At 35.0% G+C, this 13,272-nt stretch overlaps 2 protein-coding genes across 2 annotated transcripts; one reads left to right on the top strand and one right to left on the bottom strand.

The window, feature by feature from the left end:
- Nucleotides 1-608: 608 nt before the first annotated feature.
- LOC145239349 (kelch-like protein 12) lies at nt 609-7,518 on the bottom strand. Its single transcript, XM_080102653.1, has 13 exons — nt 7,332-7,518; nt 6,710-6,777; nt 6,522-6,645; nt 5,906-6,056; nt 5,458-5,672; nt 5,249-5,392; nt 4,965-5,037; nt 4,784-4,878; nt 4,199-4,391; nt 3,676-3,813; nt 2,769-2,927; nt 2,093-2,237; nt 609-2,016 (listed from the first exon to the last, which is right to left on the bottom strand). The coding sequence occupies exons 3-13, from the start codon at nt 6,534-6,536 to the stop codon at nt 1,896-1,898; spliced, it is 1,449 nt and encodes a 482-aa protein (XP_079958779.1). The 5' UTR covers nt 6,537-6,645; nt 6,710-6,777; nt 7,332-7,518; the 3' UTR covers nt 609-1,895.
- Nucleotides 7,519-8,696: 1,178 nt separating this feature from the next.
- LOC145238967 (lipopolysaccharide-induced tumor necrosis factor-alpha factor homolog) lies at nt 8,697-9,539 on the top strand. Its single transcript, XM_080102263.1, has one exon. The coding sequence runs from the start codon at nt 8,727-8,729 to the stop codon at nt 9,201-9,203; it is 477 nt and encodes a 158-aa protein (XP_079958389.1). The 5' UTR covers nt 8,697-8,726; the 3' UTR covers nt 9,204-9,539.
- Nucleotides 9,540-13,272: the final 3,733 nt, after the last annotated feature.

Raw genomic sequence — 13,272 nt, forward strand, 5'->3', positions numbered from 1 at the left:
ATTCGGTTGCAAAAAGTCCATTGACAGTAACCAGTAATGTTAACCGGTTCGCTGATCTCAAAAAATTTCGTGAGACGGTTCTATGGCACCGACTGAATCCCACTACTGCTCTGATGGCATGAAAATCATATTTCGTCATCGACCTTAGTTTATCAATTGTCGCTATTTAATACCTTCTGAACAATTGTGCAGTTACGCGATCATTACCTTTACCACTATATATTTACATGCGATGTAAGGCAATTTCTCTCTAATCATCTCTTAATAAACTTAAAGGGTAAAACACTCGTCGGCTTTGTCGGACTAAGCTAAGACAAGCAATAGTTCTGATAGGCAAGGAATTATGGTGTACCGTGTAAGTATCTTTAGCAAAAGGTACCTCTGTAATAATATAGTAATAAGAACGACGTCAACCAGTCCAATCCCTTAAATCTGACAAAATGTTACACTTTTATGGTTAATCTAAATGGTACAATTTATAGTTAATCTAAATAAAAATATAACTTACCTGAAAACACTGCAAATGTGCTTAAAATATCTTGAACGCTGAACGATTCGCAAACACAACAACTAATTGTGATCCGAGACAATGTTTTCGAGTCCGTAAATTGAATGAATGATGTTTATTCATGATGTCAAGTGCAAGTTTTTAATATTGACGCACGAGTGTTTTGCAAAATAATAAAAATAGTTTTAACCTTTTTCTTCTGCCTACTGAAACGCGCAACTGCGGCGAAATGTGTTTACCGAACCACTCAGCAGAACACACCTGCGCAATCTACGCTTTAACGTTACACACAAGCAAAATACAAAGCACCACTATAACAAAAACACGACACCTACTTAGGATTGTTTAAACAACAATCCATTCCTTTCAGTTCTGCACATACGTTTATGTTTGTGGATTTCGGAAAGTTTTATTGGCTTTTTCATAAACCGTTTATTAAATTCATGATTTGTGGCGAACTCATGATTCTGTGACATGTCGCTCCATCGCGCTTCAACGACCAAACGTCGCAAGTGCAACGCCAGTGCCGCGCTAGCATTCCCATTTTTCAACGCACTGTGCTTACCACCATGGGCGTCCGCAGCGGGGGGCAAGAGGGGGCGCCCGCCCCCCCTCTGGAAAAAATGAAAAACGCAAACGGTCGAAAAAACCGCAACTTAAAACAAAACATGATAAACATTCACACAGTGTTAAACAGAAACTATTCCGATAACGTAAATTGAAGACGTCGTGGGACTCCACCCTGTTAAACACGCCCAATACAAGCTGTAACAGAACAGGATAAAGTTTCACAACAAATTAAATGAATCTAACATTATTACTTAACAATAGCTCGCTAACAAGCATATTATTACGTCATTGCCAACCTACTACCTACTTCAGTGACAGTTGATATTGTATTTATTGTACTATTTTGCTGCTTTGGGATTGGCAAGAATGAGTAGCACTGTCGGATGATTTTTGTTATGAAATGCCGTTTATCAACCAGCGATGTGACGATAGTATTGCCCTCCCCTGTATTTTATCCTGCGGACGCCCATGCTTACCACCCATGGTGGGCAATAATCCCAAGTCACAAACAACGAAAACGAACACATAACAAGTTGTTTACTCCCAAATGGTCATTTTGTTCTTGGAACAAACATGTGATCCCCTATCCACCCATTTATAGCAGAAAATAAGAATGCATTAAAAGATCCCTTATCAATTTAAAAAAAGAAATTGTGACGAAAAAGATGGAAGTTCACGGCGAAATATAATGACAAACTATACATAAAAAAATCCATTATTTTAGGTTTTATGCATGTCTACGTTTCTTGATGTTTTGCATTAAATTTCAAAAATCGGCGAAGTAATTAATTGATATCACAGCGTAACTTGGTCTTATTTACAGTGTAACAACAGTAGCACCGTACACATTTTCCTCAGTTTCGAATGAAGTTGTCCAACAATCCAAAGCAGGGTTGTAAATTTCGACAGGTTTAGTGTTCCCCAAATCATCAGTAAATCTAGAAATGCTTAGAGTCATTAACCTTTCTTTGCACACTTGACAGTTTACTGATAAAGGAAAACTAAGTATCTTACCCTCCAATGACAAAGATTTTATTTTCAACAATGCAAGCACATAGACGGTTCCGAGAAATTTGCAGTGAAGCCAGTATTTCCCAGTGATTTGAATTTGGTTTAAACCTTTCAACTGTTGACAGATTGTGGTCACCACTTTTGCCCCCTTTAGAAGCATACATATCAAATTAAAAGTTAAACCCAAGTGGCTACATTTATTTGCAAGTAAAAGAATACATATTGTATTGTGTCAATGTTCCAATTTAATTTACTATGTTTTTTATCTAATTCATTAGAAAACTCGGTCGAAAATAGTTTAACTTTACTCTAAAATCAGGGTTAAGCTTTTGACACAAAATGTTCCCCATTACTTTACAATGCAACAACTCCATGAAATAAAACTTCATGTATGTGCAATCCTAAATATTTAGTGATTGTGTTGGAATTAAATTGAGTCAACTGGAGTAAAAAATTTTCACGTATTTTCACACACCTTTCCAATGTGTATAAATTTATAAATAGGTAAACCATTCTTTTGGGGAAAATTATATGAACTTGCCTATTTTAGACTGTAAAACTGTGAACACAAATAAATGAAACAGGTGTGTGATACAAACAAACATTTGGCTAGAAGGAAAACTTTTAACAACATAAAACTTCAAGTGTTGTACTAGTCATTAACTACTATGTGACAAACCAATTGCATATATTTCCCCATTCAAGACAACACATGCCAATCCACATCTTGCTTTATTAAGAGGAGGTATTTCATCCCATTGCCCACTTTTAATCTCATAACATTCACATGAAGCTAAAGCTTTATGGCCATTCCAACCACCGATGCAGTAAAGCACATCTAAAAAATGATAAAAACAATTACTGATTACACTGGATCTCATATTAATTTGAATCTTTAATTTCCTGGGTTTTATAATTTTTATAGTTTGTCCTTATGCTATCAAGGTGTACATTAAACAAAATCTCATACAGCGTTTATCAAATGTTTGCCCCCTAAATAGCTTTTGATTTCATGCACCATCTTCATCACTAAAAACTCAATAATGTTTTAAAGTCATACATTGACACTAGTTGAGTTAAACTAGTCAAAACTTTTTTTATATTGCTTACATTGTGATGATTAACAAATATATGACCAAATTTCCCTTGTTGCTGTATTCTGTGACAACTGTTTCTTACAGATTTGAACATTTACTGTGTATTGTTTTTTAATACCTGTATCTAATGATTATTCAAGATCATTTGACTTGCAAAGTTTTTATACAGTAAGTGTGTGATTTCACACAGCTAGTGTCCACCTATGTTGTCCAACCCAGGGTTAAAGCCGTCTGTGTCACTATTATTTCATGTAGCAAACTTCTTCAGCATGTACTACTTAAAATAAAATTTTGGGGTTGCTGTGCCTTAATACCTTTATGGACAACATATGGTTTATATTGTTGCATATTCAACCATAAAGGTTTTGCAGTTATTTTCTGTTTTAGTAGCACCGATCCAATGTTTGTTATGATTAAGTATCAGACACGTTTGTTATGATTAGGTATCAAAAACAATAATACTATAATTTAATACAATAAGTATGCTACCATTAAATACAACAGTTCCATGATATCCTCTTGGATGCAACATGTTTTTAATCTTTGTCCACTTGTTGGATTGGGTTTCAAGCTTTTCACAACTTGACAAGTAAATGTCATGAAATCCTCCAGTGACAAAAATCTGTCCTATAATACACAAATCCCACATATTAAAACAATTACAATTTTACAATAAAGACCATGTTTTAAAAGACCTATTGGAATACAGCTCTGTTAAGAAACACACGGTCATTTCAAACAAACATGTTTGCTGTAGAATCGAATGCATCTAGTCTAATAGGAAAAAGGCTTTTCACTCTTTTCTTTTTATTCCCTTACCTTCACTTAACAAAATATTTTTTGATGACTATTTTTGATTCCAAAGGAAACAAACATTAAAACATGTCCACTATATACTTTCATTTACAGTGTTTACCAATTTGACCACAAGAGGCATTTTAAGCAACTTCTAGAGTTGACAAACTCATCATGACCTGTCAAACTGGAAAAAAGCAGAAACCCAATAAAGTACCGTTAATTACACCAGATCCACAATAGACACGAGGCTCCAACATTTCAGCAGAAACATTCCATTTTGTTTGGTCATATAAATCTAACATCTCACAACTTTTTGAAAAATTTTTATCACCATCATGTCCACCAACAACATAAACTTTTTTACCAACTTTCACTGAGGTTGCTCCAACCCGTTTAAAGTTCAAATTCTAGTGCAGACAAAAAGTCAATGAATTTTACTGAAAAATTATGCCAAATTTATGTATGGAAAGAATTTATGTATTATATGGTGTTTGTGACATTTTTCCTATAACAGTAATGCATTTAAAGCCATCTAACTTGATAAAGTAAACGTTTCATGATACATTGTAAAAATTTTAAGAATAAAATTTGGCAAATAATTGTCAGGGGCCAGACATGTTTATTACCAAATCAAAGTAGCAGAATTATGATCTTGTTGCTATTTAACAATTTGTCCACTTGAGAAGATTGTCCAAGAGCTTTTGAAACAGACACATTCAAAGTTTTAAAATTACATTCAGTCGCAAAACATTTACAATCTCCTTGGAAATAAAACTCATTTACCCAACATAAAACTTACTGGAAACCTTTTTGATTGTTTACCATTAACATCGTAACCAACACATTCGATTTTAGAATACAGACCTCCAATCACAAATATTTCCTTGCCAGTTTCTGAAACATATTATGCAACTTTGCATTTCTTTTTGGGAATGGAACAATTTGCTAGACATTGGTTACTCCAAACTTGTAATGCTTACCACTCACACTTGTCCGGTTTGCAAAAGCATCAACCAATATGTTGGAACAAACCAAATTGTTTCTAACCAAATTCTAAAACAAAAAAGTTTTTCCTTTTTTAGAAACAAACGTTTTTAACAAAGTCATCTACCGCCAAATTTTTTATTGTTTGTCTGTGATTAAGGTCACTCAGGATCCTACTCCTGTTTCATTTTCTTGCATTTTTTAGTTTACGTAGTAGGCATTATTGGGATGAAGCAAAAAATCATACTTGCTGTAATACCCAATTGCATTCATTTTTTACCTCTTTGGAAATTACAGCAAGGTAGTCAAGACTTATTGAAGAAATATCAATTTTGGAAAAAAGTTTTACAAACAACTCCTCACGTTGTAGAGGGTTATGATTAACCCATTTCATAATACCTTCAAATGCTGCTTCCTCACATTTCTGCAAAAGGTATAATAATAAAACTATAACTACCCTTTTGTAATGACAAAAAATATTGTACTTACTTTTTTTCTCAAGTTAATTATGACAGAAAGATCTTCAACATCAAGCTTCATGAAATCACTTTGTTTTACAACAGTTGTAAAGTTTTCAGCAATTGACAGGTTTGATTTTACCAAAACATCTTCTAAGTTGTATCGCTGAGCACAAGCTCGCAGTTTCAAACAATTTTTAGCTGATATAATTTGAAGAATAAACAAATTGCAAAACAACTTCAGACCTAAAAAATGCCAACAAAGATTGTCAACCAGCTAGGACAGGACTTGAAAGCCTATTTCATTATTTTTTTGCAAAAGTTACACTGAATGTTTAAATGCCATGTTTAAATGTCATGTGAAGTGGATAATAAAATTTGGTAGTCAAACTATTATTTTTTTAAATAACACTCACAATGTTGTTTTTATTAGTGTAATGTTTGTCTATTTACAGGAACAATTGAAGCAACAAAAATACTTTTCATTTGTGTGTATTCAGAATCCTCCAGCACCTCAAACACATTTTCATCTGTTACATCAATATCACCAGAATACATGTATTCTAAAATATTTTGCAGTCTTTTTGGTGGGATGGAGTTCATAACCACATCTTCATATTTCTCTTTCATCTACAAATAGCAAAACAATATGACCTTATTCTATAAAGCAAATCTATATATCGTGCTTGTGGGAGAATTATGTTGTCACTGTGCTTCATTGCAAATATCCTAGCAATAGGAAACCTGCTCCAAAAGTATCACATGTGTGGCCAAAACATACATTTTAAAACATTTACTATTAGGTTAGTTTCCTATACTTAAAAGCTCCCTAAATTCTAGAACTAAACAGGTTTTGTGAGAAAAACCCTAAATAATATGGTGTGATTATTATTAAACTCTTTTGCAATTCCTAAACAAGATGTGTGCAAAATGTACAGATTAAACTTTGTTCAGCCTACTGAGATACATAGATTAATTTAAAGTATTTACAGATAACTACTTTGATGCAGTGCTAAAACCTTGCGAAGTTAACTGAAAAGGCTGCTCGAAATTTACACAGACATATTCATGACATGATTCCTTTATGCAACTTACCTCAACACAGAACATAGTCCTAAAATAATCACAACAAACACCAAGAATGCAATCGTGAACTGGAAAGCTTACATCCCCAGAAGATATTGTTTTGTTGCAATGTCACTTTGGTCCTTTTCTGTCACTACATTTTATGGAAACAAGTTTCATACAATAAATACACATACAAATTAGCTTAATCGACTCACAAGTTCAGATAATCTATGATATTCTCTTTGTGAAGTGTTTGTTCCTCTTGTGTGGGTCTCATAATTTTCTGCAATGGTTGTATTTTTTGGTCAAAACAAACGCTTTGTAGAAAAATTATCGCTTGCAACAACGGTGTCTTACAGATAGGGTGTAATGCAAACACAGCAAATACAAATTTCAGCTCCTTTCAAATAATTGCCATTTTTCACTTTTGCGAAGCATATTTAAATCTAGCGTATTTTACAATGTTACAACAATTATCTGCAAATCATCTTTAAAGTTACCAATTTACGCAGCGATAATTCAGACCAAGAAAGCAAACAGCATGTTACTGCAGGATCTGCAAATCGGCTCTAAAGAGTTTAATTTATAAAGCAAATTAGTTTAAAAACCATGAATAAGTAAATGCAAACTGACCAATTAAATCGCCAAAGTTTATGACAATAATGTTCCAACACATTTTTTACAACAGCAGGTGAAATCAAACAGCAATTGGACAAGGTTTCAACCCCACAAAACTCCGACCCTAGCGACACAGAACTGGATGGAACACGTCTACATGAGTGATCAGGCGTTTAAGCAAGAAGTTTGCTGTAAAAGAAAATATACAATAGGGCAAACCTGAAGCGTGCCTTCATTCTATCAGTACGTAATATTGCTTCCTCGCCCACATATGAATTGTAAGCAGACCAACGCAATAAACGAACTTAAAATAATAGAATAGTTTGCTTATGAAAGGAAACTGTCCACGCTAGAAGGTACGCCCATGCAAACATATGTTCGTCACCTGCAAACAAGAAAATCACATTCTGTTGAACATTTCCATGAGAGAGTGAAATGATATCGACCATGAAATACATTTTTTGTAAATAAAACGTTGTAAATGTACAAATATGAATAACTTCACTTGATGATTATCTTTTGAAGATTGTTTGTTTTTCATTTATTTTGGTGTTTGTTTGCATAATACTGGCCTACATTTGCATAGATAGTTGGACAAACACATTTGTTTGAGTGAAATTCAACTTTGCCTGAAGAAGAAACGTTCTCGGAAAATATTTAAGCAACTATATAACGTAGCCTATAAACGCAAAAACAAAATGATGGATTTGACAAAATTAAATGGTAAAGTCAGTAGCAAAACCATATGGTGCGTTTAGTCCTCAACTTTGAATAAATTCAAAATAACTTTTTTAAAACGCAGCTGTGTCCGGACCAACAAAACCTAATTTATGTAAATTCCTTACTAACGTTTCAAACAAAGCACTGTGTAGTAGGTAGGCAAACCTATGAGGCATAGTAAATACACAAACACGACTAATAGAGAATGTATTTGCGGAAACAGTGCATCCACCTTATTGCGCAACTCAGTTCGTGAGTTGTCTGCCTTTAGGATGTGCAATTGTTTACGCTGTTACTGTGTGAGATTACTTTGTTCTTGATTGTTATGAACAAACTCATCAAAAGTTAATTAGGGCTTCATTAGGCACAGTGTTTAGGGTTTCTTAAGAACGTTGGTACGTTTTTGTTAGCAAATTAAGGATCAAACAATGCGAGTCTGTTAGCAAACATTTACAGCCAATAGTACCAATAACTGAGCAAGTCAAGATCATTGTAACAGCTAGATTAAGCCTGATTACCCCACTGTCATTACAGCAAATACATACAGATAATACTTAATGCATTTAGTAATGACTTTAGGTGCGTCAACAATCAGTATACTTTACGCGTTTATTGAACTTCTAAGCATTTGCTATAATGCGAAAGCAAATTTTTTGCACATAAGTTGGCTCTTGTTTCGTAGATACAAATAGCAGTTAGTTTAGAACGTTGTTGGGATTGGCAAGTTGTAAGTTTTTTGGTTGAAATGCTATTTTGGTTTTGGCAGAAGTTGTAAAAATTTCGGGCCAGGAACGTAGCCAAGACTGCGTTTCGTCCACTATAAACTTCGATGCATGACTTTAACTGCAATATATTTTTCAGGTTAATATATCAATTTTGAAAAGGTCAAACAATATGGAGAAAACAAATATGATGCCGCCACCAGCATACACCCAGGGAACCACGCCGCAACACCAGCCGTACCCTCCCCAGGGCACACCACCAAATCAACCCTATCCGAATCAGGGAACACCTCAAAACCAACCTTACCCAAACCAAGGGATGCCACCAAATCAACAGTCGTACCCGCCGTCGCCCCAAATTCAAACCATGGCACCACAACCAGTGGTTCAAAGCACTATTGTGGTCCAGCAGCACGCCAGGCCTGCTGTGTTCGGTACTTCTCCAGTCAACCTAACATGCTGTAACTGTCACCAGAACGTGGTAACTGCAACCAGTTCAAGTCTTAAGCCTGATGTATGGATTTGGGCTCTTGTGTTGTGCTGCTTCGGAGGGCTTCTATGTGTATGGATCCCGTTCATTATGGATAGCAATTACCAAACCACCCACCATTGCCCGTCCTGTAAAGCAATTCAAGGAAAGTCATTGTAACAATGCACATTTAATATCAAAGTTCAAATATTCTCTGGTCAGTTACCTTTGTCAGAAACAAATTTCTGGGTTGTTTCACCTATAACCGAGCGCCTAATAAAAACTAAAGTTTCATGCATGAGACTCTATATCTGTAATAATGACACAACAGTAGAAAATTGTATAAAAAAATGTGTTTTTTTACTATAAAGTTTGTGTGTAAACAATTCGTTGGAACATTTGTAAACGTGGTGTTTTTTCAATGATTATTTGCTTCAAATGTATAGATAGAATGTATTACACACATTTAATGTATTTTTGAAAACGCGAATGTGTTTTACCATTTTTTCTGCTTTGAACCCTGTAAATAAAGAAAAAAAGGAGTAGGCTACTGTGTTTTGCACAATTGTTAAAACATAACTGTATGAAGGACCTTTATTCCAAAAGATGAAGTTAAGCTTCAGCACACAATAAATAACTGTAACGGAAAATGTTCGGCTTGTACGTTGAGCACCTATTGAAAAAATATTGTGTTTAGGTTGAATTAAATGAAACATAACTGAACTCACTATCACCTACGACAGGGCTACTCAATTAGTTTTGTGAAAGGTCCAGATAGAAAATATGAAAACACCACAGGTCCGGACACATCTGTAAGTAATGCAAATGCAACATGTATTTGCCTATTTTGGTTATCGGTGATGGGGGAAATCGCGGTACAAGATAAACACATTTTTTTTAATCCAAATGTTTCTGTCAGCAAAACAAAAGCTTGAATTGGAAACTAAACATAAATTTACTTCTCACAAAAGTAGTGACACAACGACTGTTACGTCATTTTCTGACACAACACGGTATACCTGTCAAAGGAACATTTGAATTATGTAACAAGAATTTGGTCACACTAATAGCTACTTACATCATAAACACTCGGAACCTTCACTCCTTTTATGAAAGGTTGTGCAGATAAAGCACATTTGTCCAATCAGCATCTTTAGGTGAATGGTCTCTTGATTTTAAGTCAACGTCTTTAACACGCGATTTCGTAATGAAAATTTATGCATAGCGCCACGTAGGTCGTGAAGTCGTGTAAGATAAAGTGTAAGAGTGTAGACTAATACACTTCAGTGTGCATTTTGAGTTTACGCTGTAGATCGCTGTAGTTCATGTCTCTATGCGAATGCTCAATTCTTTAACTATTCTTTTGCTAAGTATATTTCTAATTATTTAAAATGCAGTGGCGTTGTACTTTACTTCAGGATAGGCAATCCTTATGGCTATCGTGTGATACAAATGAGACTAAATTACTAGCTGATATTCGCAAGACAATACGTTAGATTTATAAAGGCAGCATAAGGCACAACAACGACATACAAAATACAGCTTATTACGTCATTGATACAATTGTGCGCAAACAATCGCCGTTTTGTTAATAGTGCAGTGGAATAAAGGAACATTTTATAGTCACAAAGTTGCACAATCGGAACTTTAAAGATTTTGGAAATAATCTAGGCTCCTCGGAGTAATCCGAGAATCGCTATGCGGACTCGAGTTAACTGTCGCTAAGTAGCAACGATCAAGAATTTAACACAATATAGCGTATGTGGCCGCGATCATAAGCCGGTCGAGGTCCACATTCAACGTCCCAAAGGTCCGGATATGAACCGCGGTCCGCTATTTGAGTAGCCCTGACTTTTGATGTCCAAATGTGAATCTTTTGTTTACAATTTACACATCGTGCATTTTGACTTTGTTTTTGACTTACAAAGGAAAAGTATAGGTGTCAACTTTTAATTTAAATAAATATAGTGGATTATTTGTTTACTTACGGTTACAAACTAACGCTAAAACTTTTAGACATAAGGGCAAAAACAAATCTACTACGGTAATTTAATACTGCATGGAATATTTTTTCACGTCTCCTAGGCATGTTTTCGCAATGATGTATAGCTAAAAAGTTTGAGTGCTACCAAAACGGACAAAATGATGCAACAGAGCTAAAGTAAATGCACTCTACACTGGTATAGTGCAGCATTTCCTGTTCACACTCTTATCGATTTTACAATATAAAAGCGAAACAGATTGCGACACAATGGAAATCAAACGAAATCAGCAACGTCAATAGGTTTAATCAAACTGTTTTTGTGTAAGTAAACCCACATATGTCATAAACAAACAATACCTGTGTTTACATTTTATTTGGCCGACTACATTTGTGGGTTTATAAAGCCTGGGAAAGGTTTAAACCTGGAGTGTCAGTAGTAGTGCTAACTATTAGGCTGGTTTAAACCAAATTTAAAAATGAACTCATAACAAATATAACGTATTGATCGCGACAGTGTTAAATAAACGAGATGTGTTCGGTAAAAGTTGTCCATCGCTCAATTGCAGTTTTGTCGTTCGTTCACCTTCAGGTTATTTGATTAGCTGATCTGCTCAAAACTAGTTTCTGTCGCCTAAGTTTTAAATTAAGCCACAAGAATGAGAAAATGAAAAAAATGTCTTCGAAGTATCAGATATACTAGTTTTAAGTTTGTTAATGAAGATCCGAAAGCAATTGTTAGAACCCGGTTTGGCTGTCGATAAAAAAATAGCCAAAGCGATTCGGTTAAGTCTTGCAGCTTTGGAAAACGTTTAAAAACAATTTATAAAATGTTTCTTAAATGCAAACTGATCTGCATTTTCGGCTTTAGGATTAAAAAGAAAAAAGTAAAACCGACCGGTTTCAACATTAAATTAAAAATCTAGCGAACTTCAAGACAAAACTATATGGAGAGTCAAAAAACGGTTTCACCAGTATCACAGAAAAACAAGGAGCCGAAAAGCTCGAAGGAAAGTGAAAGCATGATGCCACCGACATATGAGGCGGCAACGTCACAACCGAAACTGGTCCAAGTCCCATCTGCTCCACAACCAAGCGAGGTACAAGCCCAGTCAACCATTGAAAGAAACACATTGATACAACAACCCGAACCGCTTTATGCATTTGGTCCAAACCCAGTTAACCTAATTTGCAACAAATGTCATCGAAATGTAATGACAAGGACCACCTCCAGATTGAGAGGTGAAGCGTGGGTATTGGTTTGTATCCTGTGTTGTTTCGGGCCCATCTGTTGTTTTTGGATCCCGTTCATTATGGACAGCATGTATATCACAATCCATCACTGCCGTCTGTGCAATGCTTATCAGGGACAAACACGTTAAAATTTTAAAAATTACTGGAACAGGTTGCCAAGCAACTGACAAGTGAATTAATGTTTGAATGTGTCGTTTGTAGATACATTTCGTTTAATTTTTTTTCTTGCCTAATTCTGCTTACAGGTATTTTATTGCCAGCATGTTTTAAACAAAGGCCAATAACGATTAACTTTTCCCTCTGGGTGTAAACTTAAAACGGAGCAGCGCAAAATATATTTTGTTGGTCATAATTTTCTTTGGATTAACGCTGGCGTTATACGAACACATTTTTGTAACCAACAGGTTTTAGAGGCGTTTAAAGCATAGACCATAGATGCACATTGTTTTGAACTTAACCCAAACGTCATATTTGTCAATTATCGCTATTTCCTGTCAGTTTGATTTCGCCATCACAATTTTTGAAATCGTAAATTGTAAACCAATTTTGAAATAAATGGGGAATGAAGTGAATTTTTTATTTTAGTTCAAGCCAAAAAACTCACATTCGTACTCAAGCATTCGGACAAAGCGAAATCTAGTTAGGTCTTCTATTTCTGTGTGAAACATACATTACAAACACATCCTAAGCAATAGGTCTATTTTCGCAAAATGTTTGGCAGTAAAAATTTCGAACAACTGTGGAATTTTTTTGGAAATTAACTGTAGACAGAAAGTTTTGTTTTGCAAAACTTACATGAAAAGCTCTAGTTTAGAACACAATAGCGATTGAATATTTACTTGACCAACTAAAAGAGGGCACTGCTAAGACCCGGAAGAGTGACGTGACAAGACACGAAACCCTTACATTCCACAGTTCTTTGTCCGAACTTTCATAACAGCTCGACAGGTGAAATTTAACACCCTACAAACATTATATTGTTGGATATGGCCAGAACAGTCCGTTTTTGCCAAG

Source organism: Phallusia mammillata, chromosome 7 (assembly GCF_965637545.1).
Source record: "Phallusia mammillata chromosome 7, kaPhaMamm4.hap1.1, whole genome shotgun sequence".
NCBI classification, from domain to species: Eukaryota; Metazoa; Chordata; class Ascidiacea; order Phlebobranchia; family Ascidiidae; genus Phallusia; species Phallusia mammillata.

Coding starts and splice junctions, on each gene's coding strand:
- LOC145238967 (XM_080102263.1), top strand. CDS start 8,727: ATGGAGAAAACAAATATGATGCCGCCACCAGCATACACCCAGGGAACC.
- LOC145239349 (XM_080102653.1), bottom strand. Junction 5,673..5,905: donor TGAATACACACAAATGAAAA/GTATTTTTGTTG, acceptor GGCATTTTTTAG/GTCTGAAGTTGTTTTGCAAT. Junction 2,928..3,675: donor TGGAACTGTTGTATTTAATG/GTAGCATACTTA, acceptor ATCATTTTTTAG/ATGTGCTTTACTGCATCGGT.